The sequence below is a fragment of the Rhineura floridana genome, chromosome 5 (assembly GCF_030035675.1).
Source record: "Rhineura floridana isolate rRhiFlo1 chromosome 5, rRhiFlo1.hap2, whole genome shotgun sequence".
Taxonomy (NCBI): domain Eukaryota; kingdom Metazoa; phylum Chordata; class Lepidosauria; order Squamata; family Rhineuridae; genus Rhineura; species Rhineura floridana.
This window is the reverse complement of record NC_084484.1, coordinates 26028230-26050412: the sequence shown is the minus strand read 5'-3', so window position 1 is coordinate 26050412 and position 22183 is coordinate 26028230. Positions and strand designations below refer to the sequence as shown.

General features: G+C 39.2%; 1 protein-coding gene across 11 annotated transcripts in view; it reads right to left on the bottom strand.

Annotated features, from left to right (window-relative positions):
- Positions 1-593: 593 nt before the first annotated feature.
- LMO7 (LIM domain 7) overlaps positions 594-22183 on the bottom strand; it is a 178980-nt gene continuing 157390 nt past the window's right edge. For all 11 annotated transcript variants that reach the window (XM_061630013.1, XM_061630015.1, XM_061630012.1 and 8 more), the window contains 10 exons: positions 19423-19527; positions 18179-18271; positions 15962-16329; positions 14914-14970; positions 10683-10735; positions 9987-10206; positions 8012-8317; positions 6553-6661; positions 5123-5225; positions 594-1375 (listed from right to left, as the gene is read on the bottom strand). In XM_061630013.1, coding sequence (XP_061485997.1) covers positions 1353-1375; positions 5123-5225; positions 6553-6661; positions 8012-8317; positions 9987-10206; positions 10683-10735; positions 14914-14970; positions 15962-16329; positions 18179-18271; positions 19423-19527 — 1437 coding nt within the window. In that variant the 3' untranslated portion in view covers positions 594-1352. The remainder of the gene's footprint in view (positions 1376-5122; positions 5226-6552; positions 6662-8011; positions 8318-9986; positions 10207-10682; positions 10736-14913; positions 14971-15961; positions 16330-18178; positions 18272-19422; positions 19528-22183) is intronic.

Here is a 22183-nt window from a genome sequence, read left to right as displayed (position 1 = left end):
CAAGACAAAATAATTAGAAAATAAAAAACACTGAGTCAGTATTTACCAAACAGATGAATCACCTTATAATCATAAGCTTAGAAAAAAAAGGAAACTGAAATATATAATTAGCTAACAAAATAATTACAGTTAACACTACATAAAACTGATTTGGAACCCATAACATTAATGGTGAGAAAGAAGGTGGGAGAGGAGAGAATTCTGCTCAGTGGAAGCACATCTCCCTATTCCAGTTCCCCTGCCCCATGATCATTTTTTCACAGCAAAAGGCAGTCTCTCTCCTCCCCATTGTAACAGTCTTACAATGCAATCCTAACCTTGTCTGCTCAGAAGCCCTACTGAATTCAATGGGGCTTACTCCCAGGTGAATGAGGTTAGGATTTCAACCTTAATTTCTTCATTATACACCAATTCGAAGTCAACTTACTTTATAAATTCATACCTTTTCAAAACATACTGAGGTCAAATATATATTACTACAGAAACAGTGAAGCTTTTACCAAAATGGAATTATATCAGAGTTCACTGGCATTTTCCTGAAGACTTTCTTCCATCAAGAAAGAAAATGTAAAAATGCAATCCACTCATCCAAGTGCGTCATCAGCAACTTTATTTACAAATATGAAATAAGTCAACAAAAGGGGGAAAAAATCTTCAGTCTTATTTACTTGTTTAAGGTGTGAGTTACATTTTTCATACATAACAAGAAAAAGAATGCTTCACAAATAATTTCCTCGATTGGATATAACTATTAAAGCACAGTGAAATACTGAATCCCAAGCAAAACAGGCTGAAGTTTTACATTTTAGTTTTTAAAAGGATAATGGTACTTAAGCTTAGTAACGGAAATATAAACAGTAACAACCTGTGTGCCTTTGAATGGAATTTCATAATATGCTGCAGAACTCGATAGCATATACATCAGATGTAGAAACTGCAGTTACCAATCCATATCTATTATTTCAATAATGCTCATTTAAGAACATTAAAAAACAAAACAGCTTCTTCATATATGACTGGAAATTAAAGCTATTTCCTCACAATTCTCCAGTATTCTGAAATTACCACCAATTAAATGTTTTTCTCCCATGGGTATGTATGTGTATATATAAGGATGGGATAGTACACTGAACTTAAAGCACTCTTTTGTTTTTTAATCCAGAAGAGTTTTATTGTGATTACCTTCTCATAAATAGCTCAACGTAAGTTGAATAAAAGATACATTGAATTTTCTACATGATCTAAACAGGCAAAAACATTTTTAAAAAACCACACACAAAAAATATATTTATAGATCTACAGCAGCAGCTTCCTCCTCTATCTGTAGCAGTGATTTCATATTGAGATTTCCATCACATAATGGTTGGCTGTCCAGCTGTTGAAAATAAACAGAAGGAAGAAATTAATTAACACAATGGTGCAGAAAAATGGGGAAAAGGTCTGTTGTAAGCTATTTTCTTAAAACCTTCTAATATTTATTGCATTCTACTTAATTATGCTAACCTCCAAGGTGTTTTTAAAAAGGCAGCAAGACAGTTTGAAAGAACCTTGAGACTCTCATTTTCTAGATCTCATAATGAGATGACAATACACAGGGTGGCTTGACTGAATTCACTCTTGAATGCAATTACATTTTCACAAGGCCAGCAGAAGGAGCTCTTGTAACAGCAGTTTACTCCTGAGCATTCAACAATCCAACCAATGGACAGAAAAGAAAAAGACATGGAAAGAAACACAGAGTGATGGGCAGAACCACATCAAGTTAGCAGCTGCCTGGGATTGTAGGAAGGTAGGGTCAAGCTCCAATGAAAGCTTCTCTCCAGATACAAACAGGTGTGCATGTGCAAGAATTATGTCAGCATCATGGCAGTACGGAAAAGGGTTAAATGTCCTCCGCATCTGCTGTGCTCCCAATGCTACTCAGGCTAACTTCAGAGATATTTTTGCAAAACAAAAAATGTGCATGAATTCAAGTAGCATAACGTGATAGGAGGCCAGTAGAAGATGACTATCCCTTTAAAGGGCCTCAGAAAAAAATACTGATGAAAGGAGAGAAATAAAGTAAGAACAGGTATATTGAGAGAGCAAGTCGCAAAGTCTAAGGGCATGCGCACATATGGTTTTGCTTCAAGTCACTTTGTAATGTGAATGCAAAGCCTACATTGGCCATGATGCTCAAGAGCATTAAAAACGCCTTCACCTTTCTCTTCTTCCACATTAACGCCCAACGCCTAACATTCACATAAACAATACAGAAAAAAATTCTAGCCTAAGTCTTATGAATACAACCATTCAGACGGCAGATTTTGTGGCTACTACTTCATTGTTACAGTGCACAACCAGGAGCTTAAAAAGTATCTGAAGCAACCTCTACTGGGACTGGACGTCCTTAAAGTATGGGAAGCCAGCCAAGCAGTCCCACCCAAGTCCGTCTCATCTTATGTGGGCTAACAAGCAACAACATGAAATGAAGCATCCTGATACATGGCGGGATGCAGATAGCACTCCTGAAATTTCTGGTTCTTCATCATACGGTTCCTCCGTGAATGAATCTGTCATCCTTCCATCTTCCTTTTATTTTACTATAGTCAGCATTCTGATGCTTCCCATAAGCTCATTCAAAACAAAACCTTACAAAACTTATAGTCCTGAACTTAGAAACGTTGCTTAACAACCCTCTACATTTTCATGGTGATACACAAAACAGTCAGAGAGAATTGAGAGGTCAAAGTGTAAAAAGAGAGAGAAAAACCAGACCCCTTTTGGATTGTTTTCTGTCAGAGTTCTCATAATCTGTTGAAATTAATTAAAAATCAGTCATGTTCACAGCATACCTGTAATCCTATTATTGACCTTGCCACATACTCTGACCTTCATCTTCTGCTGTTTAAAAGTAAAAAAAATATGCCTGGCTGATTTTTAATTAATTTAAGAAATTTTGGCTTGAACTCAATGATAATGTCGGGCATGCTCAGTAAGAACCAACTGTCAGTGATCTAAAAGCCAGACTCACAGCTGCTGGTCTTGCCTAATCAGGGGACCACACCCACACCAGACCGATTTCACTTGAGACAGTTGTGGCTTCCCCCAAAGAATCCTGGGAAGTGTAGTTTGTGAAGGGTGTTGAGAGGAGACTCTTATTCCCATGACAGAGCTTCAGTGGCCAGACTGGTTTAACAGTCAGCTGCGCTCATTGAAGCTCTGTGAGTGGAACAGGGCATCTAGCAACTCTCAGCACCCTTCATTAACTACACTTCCCAGGATTCTTTGAGAGAAGCCATGACTGTCCAAAGTGAAATAAAGGCCTGGTGTGGACAGCTTTGGTTTAAATTTGGGTGGGTGGCTACATGTGCCTGCTGTAGAATAAGACTACGACCTGGGAGACCAGGGTTAAAATCTCCACACAGCCATGAAGCTCACTGGGTGACCTTGGGCCAGTCACTGCCTCTCAGGCTCAGAGGAAGGCAATGGTAAAACCACCTCTGAATACTGTTTACCATGAAAACCCTATTCATAGGGTCGCCATACGTCGGAATCGACTTGAAGGCAGTCCATTTCATTTTCAAGCATGACTGCATGGGAGTAAACCCCATTGAACTCAATAAGTATGCAAATGATCAAACCTGCCCTCCTCCTCCCTCCCATCACCTCCATTTTGCCCCTTCCCTCCCCCTTCCTTCATCCCCCTTCCAATCCCCTCCTTCCCCCTCTCACTCCTTCTGCTCCCCTCTCCCCCCTTCTTCCTTCCCTTTCCCTTCCACTTCCTCCTCCCCCATGGTCAGTTTTACCTATCCTAGCCATGACTGCACAGGAGTAAATCCTATTGAACTCAATAAGCATGCAAATGATCAGACCTGCCTTTCTCCTCCTTTCCCTTCCTCCCCTCCCCTCTTCCTTCTTCCTCCTCCCCTGCCCACTCCAGGCTTCCCTTCTCATGGTCAGTTTTACTATCCTAAGCATGATTGCATGGGAGTAAATCCCACTGAATTCAATAAACATGCAAATGATCAAACCTACCCTCCCCCTCCTACCTGTTACCAAATGTTACCAAATTCTTCCAAGCTACACAGGAAGGGGATTAGACTGTGAAAGACCAACCCAAATTGTGTTTGCATTTTGACCAATTTGTAGGGTAGTACAATATTTCAGAGAGGAGGTCAGGTCTCCTGCTCCCCTGGTGCATTCACTATAGCTGCCCAATTTCCCTGCTTTTTAAAGTTTGACAGAAATATCTGTTGGCTATAGGTACATTCTTAAACCGCTAGGTTTTTTGCCTATTAGTGAATAGCCTTATGTTAGCTTTACTAGTTCGTTGAACAAGGTCCTCTACGTCCACATACTCAAATTCATAAGCCTTCCATATACTTTGTAACAGTTAAAATATTATCTTCCAGAATTTTGCAGAATGTCCTGCTAAACATTAATATGGCAAATCAGGCTATAAGAACATCTAGAGAACAGATTATTCAGGCACCATGACCTCCAACATATTTATATACAAGTTAGCTTCACTGATTTCATGAAGATGAATTCCTTAAAAGATTCCAGCCAATGAAAAATTAAGTTTTAAAGCTCTTCTGATCAAATCTGCCTCCAGCTGTGACTATTTAGCTGTGACTATCTTTTTTCCAGAGGAGGAAGTCCTTTCAGTAACTGAATAAAATTTGTCGTAATTGCAATATCCCAAATTTTATAAAACCACTCTTCTCCCTCTTCCCAATTCTAATAATTACATATTATCATTTTCATATGAAGGAGTACTTTTAATTTATCACGACACATAGTGTGAGGAATAAAAAAATATTAAAAATGTTTTATCTCTGATATATTAGTTTCTTTTCTTTTTAGTCTTATTGCTCTCATTACACTTTTGATAATTGTTCCATGTTGTCTTTTTAAATATTTAAAGTCAGAAAAGCAGTCCCATCAATCCAAAGAAGAAAATCCTTCCAAATCCCAGTAGGCAACTATAATTTAACCACCATAAAACAAGCAAAGCATCACCATATTACACGCACATAGGAAAACAGTAATTCTAAAAGCATTTGACACAGGAATAAGTAAACTAACTTGCAGGCTCATGATCAAAGCTTAAACTGACATTAGTGAAGGAACCCCTTACTTTTAAATCTGAGATAGCAGTCATTGCAGAAGAGTTCATTGTTTCGGATACGGACTTCGGTTCCGGCCTGAGAGCCCCCAAGGTCACACTCACAAGCAATGCACTGTGAAGAAAAAAGAACAATTAGCAATTATGCAATTATCAATGATTATCCAAATGCAAAATTTGAACCATTTACCCGCTTAAGCAAGAGCAAAAGTATGCATGTTAATATGCTGCTATCCAGGAGAGGTTCTAATGTTATAAACAAGCAATCTAAAGAGTTTCACAGTTTAAGCTGAGAAGAAAAATAATTGAGGGAATAGAAAATAGAGCGTTACTGTCTGAAACAGAATGGATTATATGGCACAAAAGAATCAATAGCAGTGATTTTGGCACTAGGCAAGTTTTAATGGGTCACAGTCAAGTTGTTTACATCAGTACCTTCTTCCACTAAGGTCTCCTTTTCCTTTGGTTTGTTCATATTTCATATTTACAATTACACCAGTAAGATTAACTGCTGAAGATGCTTGCAATGCAGGGCCACAGAAAACTTTATTTTCCAAACAGGCACTGTGGTGCTATCTGCTCTGCCCCGTGTTAGAATTCTGAAGCACAGTACTCCAAAGTTTCTCAAAAGGATCCAGTTTTCTACCATTGTGGAGTGATTACTCTCCCTCAAGCTATACTTACCACTCTTTGAAACACAAGGTGCAAATTGCACACTCTCCGAAAGAGTATTTAAAGAATTAAGTGAAGCCCTATGTTACTGGCTGTGACAAAGCACTCCAGATTTAAACTATACATTTTATTCTATGTGACAATCCATCTTTTAAAGTGCGATTTATTTTAAATTCAAAATTTGTTATTATACACACAGTGTCTAAAACTACTCAAGATGGCTTATTATAAACTAAATATATAAATTCCATCAATTAAAACACATTAAAAAGCATAAAAGTAATCTTATTTTTCAAATAAAACTGCACTGAAATCCACATAATTCCATAGACTCAATGGAATTCTCCATCAACTTCCTGAAGGCCATAAATAAACAGACCTATAAAATCTCACCAGGAGTTCCTCATATCAGAGATGGAAGTGTATGTGTGGGCTATTCCCTCCCCATCACTGCTGATATTCATTTGTGAATATCAACAACAGGTAAAGCATCTGAATATTTAACTTATCTATTTTTCGATGATTAACGTAGTCAAATGTAGAATGTTAATTCTGATGTGTGCATGGTTGCATGAGACCACTGATTGAATAGATTCCAAAATCCTCACATCAAGAATTTGAACTAGGCGAGTGAGCAGACAGAGTTGCCAGACTGAATTATTTACATAGCACATGGTTGATTAGCAGAGCCCATAATTAGTTGTCTAAGTTGCCATGCTAGCTGCAATGCAAAGCTCCTCCATCTTCATGGCATTTTGCCCACCTCTCACCTTAAAACAATGTAAATGATAGCAAAGACCAAGAGATTCGATGATCATAGCTGCTCCTTTGCCCAGAACGTTTCTACAGTATGAACATACTCTCTTTCCACTGACCGACCTAGATACAGAACAAGAATGTGGCTGAGAAACAGAGTATAGAAAACTAGAGGAAGATAATTGAAAAGAAAGCACTACAACAGCATGATAACGAAGCAAAACCCGAGACTGCTAGAATAAATATGCAAATTACTATCCTAGAGTAGAAATTTGGCAGTCAGAAAAAAAGTTGCCATTTGAGGGATTAAATGAATGGATTAAATGAATACTTATAGCAATCTCTTGTGCAATATAGTGTTACCATAAATTTTTAATTTAACCTGTGATGTCCAAAACAATTCTAAACAACATATTGTTTAGAAAACAACATATGATTTAAGCTTTTATCTCATTCTTTATCTGTGGGAAATGGTTATGAATGCATTTCAGAAAGTGCTCCTGTCCAAATCCCAACGTCCGTATCTTTTTAGGCAACATGACACTAGACTGGGATATACAACAGAAACCCCTTTGAAGCCCTCCATATAAAACTTGAGGATATTACCACAGTTCAGCCCAGACATCATACTGCTGATCACTAGTTTGGAGACTGGGAACTTCTTAACGAGCTTACACATGCCTCTTCCAGGGAGATTCCCCAGCCCTTGCCTTGTTAACAATAAGCATTGTTTACTGTGTTGCCTGAACTGATGAAACCATAATTTGCTCTCTAACCAGAGAGATTAAAGCAGTACTAAAAAGCAATGAGAAGACTAGTTTTATTAGTTTATTTATATAATATAAACATGCTCTTAAAGTACATTTTTTCACACAAAAGGCTATACAAAGTATTCCACAACAACCCTAGAACAAGGAGGGGTGAACATGGTACTTATGCACTTACTGTGTGCATCCCTGTCCACAGTTAAATGCCCATTGTAAAATGGAATTTTGTCTTTCTATTCACACACAAAAAAGAATGAAATTGCATTTGCATGTCACAGTAAATCCATAGTTAGCATAGTGTTTCAGCCATGTGGAAAATATGCAGATGGTTTGATTTTATGTTATTTTAAAAACTTACACTTTAATGCATATATTAGATGGCCTTTTTAGAAGAGTAAAAGAGCAAGAGAGACAGAAAATATTGTTTTATTTTATTTATTTATTATTTGATATATATCCCGCCCTTCCTCCCAGCAGGAGCCCAGGGAGGCTCCCTCCAACTATGTAGTACAATAGAGAGAACACATTTTGTAGTACTATGCGGATCTCTAGAGCTTGCAGCTTAAAGAGAAATTATGCAATTACAATTATTGTTGTCTGTATGGAGGGAAAGGGATTTTATTTACGGTCCTCTGTATAATACCCATTATGAAAGCTCAATAAAATAAGTTATTAAAAAAAGGTTTTAGCAGACAAATCCAAATACCTGTTGCGTTGCTGAGTTCCAGACTGGGAAGCAGAAGTTGGTGACTGAGCAAGGGGAACAGGAGATGGTGCAGATGGGAGAATATGAGGCAAAGATGAAGTTTTTGTGGAACTGGCTGAAGGAGATGGCAGGCTAGAAGAGGGAGTACGCATATAGGCACGATTTGAAGTGGACACCACAGGACGCACATGGTGACTAAAATCTTGACTGGATGATAAAGATGTTGAAGATGCTGACTGATTTATCCAAGAATGAGGCCTCCAGGAATTTGTTCTTGAAGAATCAAGGTTATCTAAACTTTCACCTCTGGAAGAAAAACATTGTAGTAAAAAAGCAGTACAATTTAAGAGTGACCACATGGTGGTGAGTGTCAACAGGTTTAACCAAGTCACTTGTGTTTTTATGACAAAAAGGTACACAAAAGTGCACTGCAACACTGGAGATGATCGAACAAGCTACACAACTAGTCCCACAAAATGCAGGAGGCTTTGGGCTTGAGTTTCTTGAAAGAAGCAACATAGCAAGCCACTTTTGAAACAGAGGGAACTTTCAAAGGTGGATGATACACATAGCACGACTGTCTGCCATGAAAACACCAAGGCTCCCCCCTCAGCAGACACCCACCCTCTGCAACTCATGGAGGATGTCATGAATGACAACGGAGAACACTGGTCCCTGTTTTCTTCTCCACACAATATTAACTGCATGGAGAAATGCACATTTGAAAAGGGCTCTAGTAAAGCTACATTTTATCAATGGGAGGGACACAGGGCAGCGCTCAAATTAACAGTGGGATAGAGGGGACCTGGCCTTGTACTTTTTGTAATACTCCCTTAGCATTTTCTTTTAGGTTTTGGGACCCTCCCGCATGGTTATGATTAAAGTTGAGGTGAGGGGCTTGTGAATTTTGTTAAGGTCTCTCTGGTTCCCCCCCCCCCGATTCAAGCACTGGGAGAGGGGAAGGATCAAACAGTCTTGAAACATACTCCCAACTACAAACAGAAGCAAAGGAGAAGTCCAAGACCCTATATTCATGTGGCATAGGAACATAATACATTTGGCCTCTCTGGGGAAAAAAAGCAAATAAATCCCAGTTCCTCATGGATCTCTCTCTCTGATAACTGGAAAAAATGACCTTGCAGGGAGGGAGAGAGAGAGAGAGAGGGAGGAAGGGAGAGGGAGAGAAGAGGAACCCATCCTAATTTTAGCAGCTGCAAAAAGCATGCAACTAGGCATTCCTTCAGCAGAGTTTTTTTCAGAAGAAACCAAATGTGGTTTATGCAATTCACTGCCACCAAGTGTGGTGATGGCCACTAGCTTAGAAGGCTTTAAAGGGGGGAAGGGAGTTGGATAAAGTCATGGGGTACTAGTCATTATGGGTACATGGAACTCCCAGATTCAGAGGCAACATGCCACTGACAGTGGGAGAGATAAGACTAATGGATTCATGCCCCACTTGTGGGATTCCCAGAGGCATTTGGCTGGCCATTGTGGGAAAACAGGATGGTGAACCACAGCTCTTCTCATGCCATAAACAATGCTCCAAGATACATGTACAATTCTTCTGTGGAAGAAGCCAAAACAGATTCAAGGCCAATTTTATAATATATCCACACAAAGTGACAAACTCTGCATTTAAATATCAATCCTAACAGAGAAGCAAGTTGTCTTCCACATTTATACAGAAAGGTTCCAAAGAACCACGTCAAGGTGGCTTTGGTGATTCAGAAATAGCAATTTCCTGAGCTGCAAGAAGATTTTCATTCCTGCGACCAGTAATCTCTCTATTCAAGTGGAAATATTAATTTTCATGAAAAAATGGAAAATCTGATCCATATCTATTTACTTCTCAAATTAAATGAAATTCTTTTGTAGGCTGGTTTGTAAATCAGTGATAGTTTGAGAATGGCTTGAGCATCATACAGTCAACAACAGGCAATGTAAAGTGCATCTGTATTACCAGAATGTGTATTACCTCCTCATTTTAGTGCCAAGTAGACTAACAGGCTCTTTATGCATGCTGGAACTGCGTTGCCTAATCCAACTGTTGTCTGTGTGTAGAGATGTCTTCTTTCTCATTTCCTGAAGTATTTGCTGTCTTTCCAGCTCTGCTGGGGACAAACCATGCTCTTTCTGCAGTCTTTTCTGTGAGTCACCAGCATTCCAGGACTGCTCAGAAAATTTGTTCTTCATACCTAGTTTGAAAAAGAAATAAACTTAGACACAGAAATCAAAAATGCACTAAAGGAGTGAAGGGGAGAGAAAAACTCAACTCAACAACATTTCTCATGATGCATAATACTGTATATGTATGTAGTATGAGTCATGACTCGTGACAGAGTACCAATAGAAAGGTGAAGCATTATGCCTATTTTTTTGCAAATGCAAATCTCCTCTCCTATGGAGAAAAATGCTGGTATTGGAAGTAGCTATGAGTCATCCTGTTGCATCTTTTAGGGAGAATGAAGGCATCTAGTGTTCAATAATACACACCATATCCTGGCATACTGATTCAGATCAAAAATCTACCTGCACTTATAGACAAGGCTTAAGGCTAGGACCAAAGATCTGTAACAATCCAGCCTCACTGGGTGAACAGTATTCCAGACTTTATCTGTCCCTACTCTTGGCTTTGTATTCCCTTTTAAAAAAACATGCACACACCACGCACCATTTCTGTTGGCTTGATGATCATCTAGATCTGGAGTTGATCTGGACTTGCTTCTGCAAATAATTAAGAAGTGTATATTATTTAGATCCTGTACAGGACTTTCAGTAGGAAATCACTATGATAATTTGCCACAAATATAGCAGCATTCATGCATAAGAGGTTCTGGGACACATTTAATGAAATCTATTGGACTTATAGGTTGTACTGGATGGAAATGAGAATATAAGACAAATACCCTCCAGAAAAAGGATGAACAGTCCTCATCTACTTGTGAGGATCGAGCAAGAGAAACTACACTATTGATATAGACTTTGAAATAAAAGTTTAAGGGTGGAAACACATTTGAGTTTAAAACGTTTTCAGTCCATATTTTGAAAATGGGAGCACACAACGTTGGTCAACCCTGCGCATTTTTAATCTGCAGTCTGTGATTTGGGTTTTGGGGGTGTACTTTCTTGAACTCTGCTTCACAACTATTTCAACACTGTTTACTGGACTAATCTGTCCTAGTCTGTTGTGCTTCTACTAGAAACACTTTGCTGTGGGCAGTGCATAATGTTCTGACATCAGCAGTTGGGTGGTGTGTACTGTAGCTTCTGACCTGCAGAAGCCTTTTGCCTCTTTAAAAAGGTAAAGGTGTCCCCGCACTTGTAGTGCGAGTCGTTTCCGACTCTTAGGGTGGCGTCTTGTGACGTTTATTAGGCAGACCATATATACGGGGTGGGATTGCCAAAATGGAGTAATACTGTACTTTCTAAAGTCTAAAGTATTTCAAAAGTGCATTAGCAGTAGACACTCTGGGAAAAAAGGCAGTGGAGTCGTGTTTGCAATGTTTCTAGCCTATCCACAGAACAGGAAGACAGTAGATGCTAATCTGAGGGGGGGAAGGCAGTGGAGATTGTGTTTGCGATATTCCTAGCTTATCTACAGAACAGGAAGACAGTAGATGCTAATCTGAGGGGGGGAAGGCAGTGGAGATTGTGTTTGCGATATTCCTAGCTTATCTACAGAACAGGAAGACAGTAGATGCTAATCTGAGGGGGGGAAGGCAGTGGAGATTGTGTTTGCAATGTTCCTAGCCTATCCACAGAACAGGAAGACAGTAGATGCTAATCTGAGGGGGGGAAGGCAGTGGAGATTGTGTTTGCAATGTTCCTAGCCTATCCACAGAACAGGAAGACAGTAGATGCTAATCTGAGGGGGGGAAGGCAGTGGAGATTGTGTTTGCAATGTTCCTAGCCTATCCACAGAACAGGAACAGGGCAGACACTCTGGGCCAAAAAAGAACAGCAATACGACATCCAAAGGATTCAAAGGGTCGCCATAAGTCGTTATCAACTTGAAGGCATATAACAACAAGAAATAGCAGAAATAATTGTATTTTGTATTTGCAAAAATAAAATACTTTAGGGAAAGATGACCCCCAAATTAGTAAATGATTTTTTACTGAACGAAAATACAACTTCCTGAACCTTGAGAATGAACATTTGAGTGTTATTTCACTTGTGTGTTTGCATGAAGATGCAAAATGGTGCTTTCGCAAATAAACACATCTTCACATGAGTGCAAAAAGAAGAAAAATCAGCAACACAAACTTTTTTCAAGGGCTTCCCCCCCCCCCATATTTTAAAGAAGAAAGCAAAGGTTTTGTTTTTTTTAAAGCTCCTCCTTCTTGATAAGTGGGCAATAGTCTAGGGGTTTTTTTATTTAAAAAAAGCTATCCCTCCTCCTCCTCCATCTGTCAGACAGTGCCTAACTGGCATGTCCCAAGGAGTGAAATCAAAGAAGTCACAGTTCCTAGTCACATGCCTCAATGTTTTTATCCTATTGACTTTTCATCCTATTGACTTATCGCAAAGTTTCCAACCCACTGCTGCTTTGCCATGTAAAGCAACAACCCTGTCGTGATGCTTCTTCTCTCTTCCAGCGCTATCATCACAGCCACGTTTTCCCAGCAAAAAGGGAATGGGGGGATAAGGAACAAAAAAAAATGCAACGAGTAGGAGGTGGAAGTAATACAGTTGGGGAGGAAAAACCTGAGGGACATGCTGGTGACGGCAGCACGGGCAGCCATAGGAGGGAAAAGAATCACCCTCTCCCCTTTTCTTTCATGCCTCCCCTACCCCCTTTCCCCACTGTAATCACCTTCCTCTGGGAGAACAGCATGATGAAAGCAGATGTTGAATGTAGAATGAACCCAGCCATAACTGATAAATATGTATGCAGATTGGTAATTAAATATAAGTTGTTGAGGAAAGTAATGCTTCCTCATGAGCGTTAAATCACACCTCCCAAAAAGGAAAAAAAAAGACAAATAAAAGGGGTGTGTGGGCAGGTAGAAAACACCTGCACAATGGTTGAGAGATTGATGATGACATTAAGGGCAGGGCTGCAATCAGTAAGGAATACACATCAGGGTACAACATAATAATTTGTTCTGCCCACTGGTGTACACATAGATTCATTAGGATCCAAAGAGAAATATATTATAAAGGTGTGTACATCGGGGTTTTGTTTTGAATCGCACAGGAAAAAAACCCTGAACTGGAGACTTTTTAAAAAGCTGGTGTGAACGTACCCTAAGCCTCATCAATTTACAGAGCAATCCTGACCCACATTACTCCTCTGCTGCATTTCACCAGTTGGACTCCCCCACTGCACTCGCCAAAAGCCCCATGGGGCACATGCTACTATTGGAGGTATTCCTACTAACAGCAGCCCACATAATGCTCCAAAATAGGAAATTTCAGGGGTGGGGTGGATCCAGTAACAGATCTCATGGATCCAAAGTCAATCACTTTCCTGATGAGGGGCCCAATTTGGGCCCCTGTGCTGCCTGAGCCTGAGAGCTGGTGCAGCAGAACAAGAAAAATTAGCTGCCCCCACCTTCTCCCTGACCCGCAGAACTGAGGAGATAGTGGGGAATCTACTGTTCCACAGACCCTCTGCTCCAACTAGGATTGCTCCCTTAAACACTCTGGAAATATGGTATATGGATAAAGTGAACAAGAGTCCCATTGGTGGATAATAAACTGCAGCATCTTGGACTAGTTCATTTTGAGCTTGGTTTGGAGAAGAGCAGTTGTAGGAGATAGGAAAAACGTGTGTTTCAATGTTCACCATATAAGGATGATGAGCAGGAAGATAACTTGACACTAATAGAAAATTTATTCTTCAACTGCAGGCATAAGGATATGAATCCTGATTGGTAGATTTAATAATTAAAAATAGAACAGGAACACTGAACATTAACTTTTCTTGATGTACAATGTGTCTACAGAAGCTCAAGCATATGCCGTCACTGTTTATATCTTTGCTCACTTATACACCCGCTCTTTGTTTTTCTTCTCTTAGATTGTATAACAATGTGGGTAAACAGCCTGTGGCAAAGTATGATGTAATGAAAGTCAGTAATGGCTGAAGACTGAAATTATCTGATGTCTCACTAAGCCATTCCCATCAATTTTTTCCCTTTGTTGAAACATCTACTGATAAATCTGATACAGAGACTGTTATAAGTTACAGCAAGCTTTAACATCTGCCTTTACTACCTTACATCATATCTGAAGGACTTCCAAAAATACTATTAGCACATGTTCTTTTCTGTTCTAAAAACCCAAAGATTGTGACTCAGGACTTTTTCATATGTGATGCCAACAGTGCCTTGTAAACTGTTGCAGTTGTAGTAATTTTATTTTATAATGGTATGGTCTAAGGTAGAGGTAGTGAATGTGGTGCCCCACAGATGTTGCAGGCCTAACAACTCCCTTAGCGCCAACCATGATGAGTTGTAGTTCAACAACATCTGGAGGGCGCCATGTTTACTACCCTGGATCTAAGGCAATATAGCTGAAATGACTTCCCCTGTCATACTTCCATAGTTGTCTATTATTAAACAATCCAAAAAGTAAAACTAAGGTGCAATAATAGGAAAAAAAGGCTCAGAAGTGTAGCTATATTAAGATGCTACAAAGAAACCAACACACTGTGTAAAGGTCAGTCTTTAAGGTGCTGGATGGCTTTTTATTGGTTTAATTGCAGGAAGTTTAGCCGTCAACAATTAAACCTATAGTTCCCTAAGTTGTATCATGATTCCAGCAAGGAGGGGCGCACTTATAAAAAACAAGTAAACTAAAGCAGAATTGAAATGACGTGTACCATGAAGCTACTTTCACATCCCAAACAAGCATAATTACTAGGGGTGGGTGAGAGGAAGGTAGCATACATTTACCTGTCAGTATTGAAGTAGCCTACTTGCTCATCAGAATTTCTTAATGTTTCATAATGCCTAGAATAAATATACATTGGAATTAATAGGTTATACAAGAAAAAAAGATTAATTTGGCTGGCACTGCAGGAAGATACAGCACTATGAACAATAGTCTCCTACATATTAAACAAGAAATTCTTGCAAATCAAGATTTGCATCCCAGAAACAGGAAACTGTAGGAGAAGGGATGGCAGATTAGGAAGTCAGACCTGTTCTTTGTTGCATAATTTACAACAGCAGCATGACTAGTAACAGAGATGCTATTGAACTGAATTTAAGATTGGAAAAATGAAAACCTGAAAGAACTGAAATTGACAAGATCTTTCCATCCCTAATTTGTATCGACAGATGCTTGCAACCGTGGGATATGTAACATGGCTACAACAGTGCCTGGGACTTAACGGAGTGCTGCCACAGACCTCAACATAAGCCATCCCACCACAGCCTATTCACTTTGGCATTTAGGTAAAGCTTAGAGCTGGTAGTGCATTAGTGGTCTGAATCCACCTTAGACGCCATTTTAGAGGTTTAATTATTTTGATGAACACACAGAGAACCTTCACTGAAATAATTCAGGTTACCCAGGTTATTTCCAGAGTCAGGGAATGGTTAGAAGACGTTGCCTTCAGGGTCTGCCTATCACTATAATGGATACTTTGTCACATAAACTGATTAAAACCCATGCCTGATATGAACATAGTTTTAGTGCATCCCACTACTACTCACATGCAGTGCTGGACTGATAAAGACATTAATGAAAGGATTGTAATCTAAACACAAATTGAATTAATTGAACATAAATGATTCTGTTAATAACTTGAAACTTAAATTGTTTCAAAATATGCCTATTGGCTGATTTCATATATTACTTTTTACCCTCATGAGTACTTACAAAAAATTCTTATGCATATGAAATATTTTATTCATAAATATTTGTGCCTATTATGCCTATGTACATTACTAGCTTCCAAATCCATAGCAAAATATGCATTTAAAATGTCATGCAGACCTTTGATACTGGGGCCTCCGCACTGAGACGTCCTTGACTTGTTCCACCTGCAACTTCTGTTCTGCTGGTGCTTCCCAATACCTTGGCTCCTCTGCACTGTGCATTGTGTCCTGTACATTGCGTTCCTTCTCACTCTCCAGCTCTTGGAGCTTCCTCTCTTGCTCTACTTGCAAGGTTGCTTCTTCTTGCAGTCTCTGGGCCTCCTCAAGGTGTTTCCTTTCTTCCTCTTTCTCCTGTTCTCTTTCCTCTTCCCACTGTCTACCAGCATCAGAATAGTCAGTCTTGTCACTTCCATGTGAACTCCATATTGGATCAGGTGGCTCTTGTGCAGTTACAGACACACTATTTGGCTTCAGTACAGTCTGCTCCTAGAAGAGTGTGCAAGGCTTATAAAAATGAATCTGGCAGGATGTACATTGTTTTTGGAAATGGGTGGAGTAAATATGGAATTATTATTGTTAACACTTCCCCTTCCCTCTAATTTAAACATTTAAAACGGTGCTTTTGAAAACATACTTGGTACATTGTAGATACTTCTACTTATGTATTATTTTACTTGTTTGCTTTAATTACTTTGTTGGACCTTGATTAGCATCATCTATCACATAAAAACACTAAAGTTGTCCTGCATGTTACAATGTTTAACAAATCTCAGCTGAACATCTATTACTGGCTCCTTTTTTCAGCACAGCCCAAACAGGAACAAAATGACATAGCGTATCCACTATCGGTTTTAAAAGAGCAGCTTTTTGCTCTTAGGAAAGCTCCAATTTCCCCTTCACCCACACTAAACTCTGATGTTCAGGTGGTACAGTAATCTAAGTTTCCAGAAATCCAGATCTCAGGGTTTTAACAAAACCAGACGCTTAACAAAAGGGTTGCCTGGTACAAAACAACTAGTGAAGTGGCTCATAAGGAATATAATTTTGTGGATCCTAAAGTCATCAGCTTAAAAACAGAAAATGAGTGGGCCTATCAATATCTGGAACCTTTTGAACTTGTATCTCAAGCCCCACCTAAAGGTGAAGTGCCACACCCCATAGTGGCTATAATGAACTCCACAAATGCCAAATAGAAATGTCTTTAAATGCTATGGAAACCCTAAATTTACAATTGCAATGTTTGAGGCCAAGTGATGAACAATTTTGAAATGGGGCTAAGATCTATAAAGCCACTACTGAACATTTATGTTTGCCACACTTCATATTACATAATCACCATCAAAAATGATCCTTAAATTTTATGGATCTGGAAACTAAACACCACAACTTTTAAACATTAGGCAACTGAACACATGGTCATAGACTACTTAGAATTATTTCACTGTAGTTTAATGGCTTGTTAGAACTATAAAACTGGCAGGAGCCATCAATTTTAGTCCCTTGCTCAATGCAGGAAATCCAGTGTTAAAGCTGTCTAGCCAGTTCTTGAAGACTTCTAACAAACTCCATTGTCATAGACAGAAAGAAATAAAGAACCATGAGAGTTTGTTTGTAACCTGCCAGTGGTTGCTGCATTCCTATACTTATAAAAATTGAGCTTGCACAGGACCTTAGTATAAGCAAAGTTGAAATGAATAACGGTAAAAAGGAACTACCTTTCATCCATCTAACATTTATCCAAATTGACAATGGTTCTCCACAGTCTCAAAGAGAAGTCTTGCCTGGACTCTCTGCTCAAGATCTTTAACTGAAACTGAGTTAAGGGTATAGATTCTGCAACAGCTGGTGAAGGTACATGATTCCATAAAGACCCAAATTCATCCAATAATTACTACACTTGCTTTTCATAGTAACAAATTCTGCTTGAATCTTAGTACTGCCTTCTCCAACCTAGTGCCCTCCAGATGATTTGGACTACAACTGCCATCAGGGCCAGTAGTTAGAGTTGATGGCAGCTGTAGCCCAACAACATATCAAGGGTCCCATGTTGGAAAAGCCTGTCTTAATAGGACTTGTAGTGTTTATTTTTACTTTAAATATATATTAACACATTTTAAGATTGCATCTCACTATTGCTAGAAACTCATGCTATTCATGATTTTTAGTTTCTCCCAATGAAGGTATTAGGATTACACTGTTCCTGTTTGGATCTTTTTCTAACAGAATACAGCTGTTGACATTTCCTGTTTCAGAACAGTAAGGAAGAAAGCAAATTATAAGTTTTTTTCCGTGAAAGTACCAAGAGAAGTAAACTACAAAAAGTTACAGAGCTCACCTCATTTAAGTATTTGGAGCTGTCCTTTTCAGCTTCTTCCTGAGCTTTCAGCCATTCTTCCTTCAGTCTCTCTTGTTCACACCTGTATTTCTCCTAGTTTTTTAAAAAAAGTATAGTAATTACATAACATGATTAGCTGAGGTTTTCTTTTCTTACAAAATAAATATAAATGGCATGAAAATGTAATACAGCCAATGTAAACTAAGATAAATCCATGGTAGGAGTGCCATGGGGCATTATATTCCTTGATTTCAGTGAAAGGGTAAACAGACAGAAGTGATGTGTTAGTTGTCCCAGTCTTTATGTGACAGTGCTAACCAAACAATTACATACATACACACACCACTATATATGTGACAAATATCAAGGTTTCATTTCAAATAGTGACTCCTCAATAATCTCAAAATCTCAATAACCTTATGGAAGCCGATTCTGACATCTCAGTAGCGAGGGAAGGTACTCTACACATCCTCAAAAGTGGTTTTTCATGTTAATGGGCTGATGGTAAGGAGCCGATTACTAAACTACAATCTAAACTTGTATTTTTCTATTATAGGAAATTGATTTTCACACTGTAGAAATAACAATGTTATCTAAATATCTTCTTATTTACCTTTTATTTCTTCCCTAAAACAAATAACCCACTTTTTCTAGCAAGAAGCAGCAACTACTTGTTAGGGACCAAAAATAAGTAACTGGCAGGAAATTCAGACTTCTGAACTTTTTATCTCCAACAAATTAGACATATGGACATTTGCCACCAATAAATAATAAATTAATAAATAATGAATAAATCTGGCAATTTTTTTCAGACCAGCAGCATCCGGGTTATATAAGAACATATTAAGATGACATATACTTTGCCTTGCCTCAGAAGATTTTTACTCCGAACAGATGAGCAGACATACATTAAGGAGAATTCAAAAGGCAGCTTACCTGGGCATAAAATCCATCAACGCAACAAGATTTTCTTAGTAAACATATATAGGGTTGGAACACACAGTAGCTATCAACCACATATTGATACTATGTTTAGTATTCATGGTGGGGGTTCCATCTTTGTTTTAAAATTGCACTTAACAGTATACATTCTCCGAATACTAGCCTCACTAAATTAACCTTATATAACCATCAACAATTTCTATTGGCAGTATAAATTCCAGCATAAGTTTGTTTGGAGGTCAGCCTGGCAGGTCAATCCAGACCCAAACCTAGTGGTGAAGAGCATTACATTAAGTCCACACCTGAAGTAAACGTTCCTGTTCTGCCTGCCATTTTGCTTGTCTTTTTCGTTCTTCCTCTTCATCCCAGGCCCAGCGGCTAGGAGCACTGATGGATGGAACTGGGAGCTGTAACAAAGAAACAAAATATTAGCTAGAGCAGAAAAACACCTCAACTAGAGAATTTACAATGCAGTCAGACCAGAACAAGACGTTTGGCAATTAACATGGACTTCCAATCATGTGTTCACCTTAGATGGACAGAGTGGAAGGAAAAGGGAGATGCTTAACCCTTTCCCTGCACATTATTTCTGCTCTGCAAGGAATCCCATCTACCACACTTGACCAGCCTTGGAAAGCCCCCAAAGGGAAGGAAGGTTTACAGAGGGAAGATGGCAGGTGGAAGGAAGGGTTAAGCTCTATTCCTTCCCACTCCCTTGACAATGCCCACCCCAGGTTTGCATATTAGAGGCAATGTGATTTTTGGAGTCCTTTTGAGTGTGAAAACTAGCTAGAAGTTAGTTGAGTGAATTAAAATGGACGGGAATGGGACATTTTCAATCAGGCAACTACAAAATATTTTATGCAGGAAATAAGAAATTAAATGGAAACGGGGTTGCAACAACAATTAAGAGCTATAACGCAAGGTCTGAGCGAGTTATATCAATGGTATTTAATGGGAAACCTATTAACATAACCATCATCCAAGTCTATGCTCCAACGGCAAATGCAGAAGAAGAGGAACTGGAGAGACTTTACGCAGAAGTACAGGAAGAAATTGATCACACACCAAAACATGTTCTGATAATCATGGGGGACTCGAATGCAAAAGTAGGGAACAGAGAAGAACTAGGAATTGTGGGGAAATGGGGCTTAGGAGATAGAAATGAAGCAGGAGAAAGACTTATTGAATTCTGTGAAGCCAATAATTTGTTTCTCGCAAACACATTTTTTGAGCAACTGAAAAGACGACTGTGGACATCACCAATGGTCAACACATGAATCAAATTGATTATATAACTGGTAGCAGAAGATGGAGAACTTCCATATATTCTGCAAAAACAAGACCAGAAACAGACTGCGGTACAGATCATGAACTGGTAATATCGAAAATCAGAGTAAAGCTAAGGAAGAACAACAAAGCAATCGTAATGCCAAAATACAATTCAAATAACATCCCAGAAGAATATAAAGATCATATCAGGAACAGATTTGAGGCTTTAAACTTAGCTAGCAGAGAACCAGAAGAACTATGGACTGAAGTCAGAAACATTATCGGGGTAGAATGCAAAAAGACACCTCTAGTTAAAAAGAGAGAAAAACTTCAATGGATGACTTATAAAACTCTTAAAATGGTTAAAGAGAGAAGAAAAGCAAAAGCAAAAAAGAGATAGAAACACGGTTAGAACCCTAAATGCAACAATACAGTGACTAGTATGTAGGGACCTATTACAATAGTTATTGTATAGAAATAGAAGAGGACAAGAAAAACGGTAGAACAAGAGCCCTATTCCAAAAGATTAGGGAAATTAAAATCAACGGTAGAAATGTTGAATAATCAACAGGGGAACACACTGACCGACCGATATGAAATTCAATAATAGGCAAAAAACCTTGTGCTTTAAGAACATACCAATAGCTAACAGATGTTTCTATCAAACTTTAAAAATCAGGAAAATTAGGCAGCTATAGTGAATGCACCAGGGGAGCAGGAGACCTGATCTCCTCTCTGAGATATTATACTGCCCTACAAATTGGTAAAAATGAAAACACAATTTGGGTTGGTCTTTCACAGCCCAATCCACTTGCTGTGTAGCTTGGAAGAATTTGGTAACATGTGCCTCTGAGCATATGGTGGTGGTGCCAACACTTGCAATCAGCCCAAATAACAGAAACAAGACATGAGCTGTGCTGATCTTTTTTTAGCAGGGAGGAAGCAACAATATTAAAACAGTTGATACAGTTCAGATGTTCACTTTAAATATGTTTGATTTACTTTGCAATTTCAGTGAAAATCATACTCTTTTGTTTCTGTTTATATGTGAAGTACAGCAACACATTGCAACACTAAAAAAAGGGGAAAGGAGGAGGGAAGAGGAGGGGATGGGAGGGGAAATGAAGGGGTAAGAGGGAGAGGATAGAAGGGAGGAGGAGGGGAGGGAGGTTCGATCATTTGGACGTTTTTTTACTTCAATGGGATTTACTCCTTACTCCTGTGAAATGATGCTTAGGAAAGGTGAAAGAGACCTGGGGAGGGGTGGGGGGAGGAGGAGGGCAGGAAGGGGGAGGAGAGGATATTGGGTGGATGGGCACTGGGCAGAGGGGGAGCCCCTTTCCTTTCCAAAAGGCAAACATTGTGAACAATATCATTCTTTTTCAGGGTTTCTCCCACCTTTTTATTCTGCAGCAGGCACATGTAGCCTCCCACACAAATTTAAACCAAAGCTGTCCCTGGCCACATCCACAACAGACCTTTATTCACTTTAGACAGTCATGGCTGCTCCCAAAGAATCCTGGGAATTGTAGTTAGTGAAGGCTGTTGAGAGTTGCTAGGAGATGCCCTGTTCCCCTCACAGAGCTTCAATGAGAGCAGACACTCTGGCCACTGGAGCTCTGTTGGGAATAGGAGTCTCCTCTCAGCACCCTTCACAAACTACATTTCCCAGGATTCTCTGAGGGAAGCCATGACTGTCTCAAGTGTAATCAAAGTTTGGTGTGGCTGGGGCCACCTGATTAGGCAAGCCCAGCAGCTGTGAGTCTGGCTTTTAAAACAGACAGTTGTTTC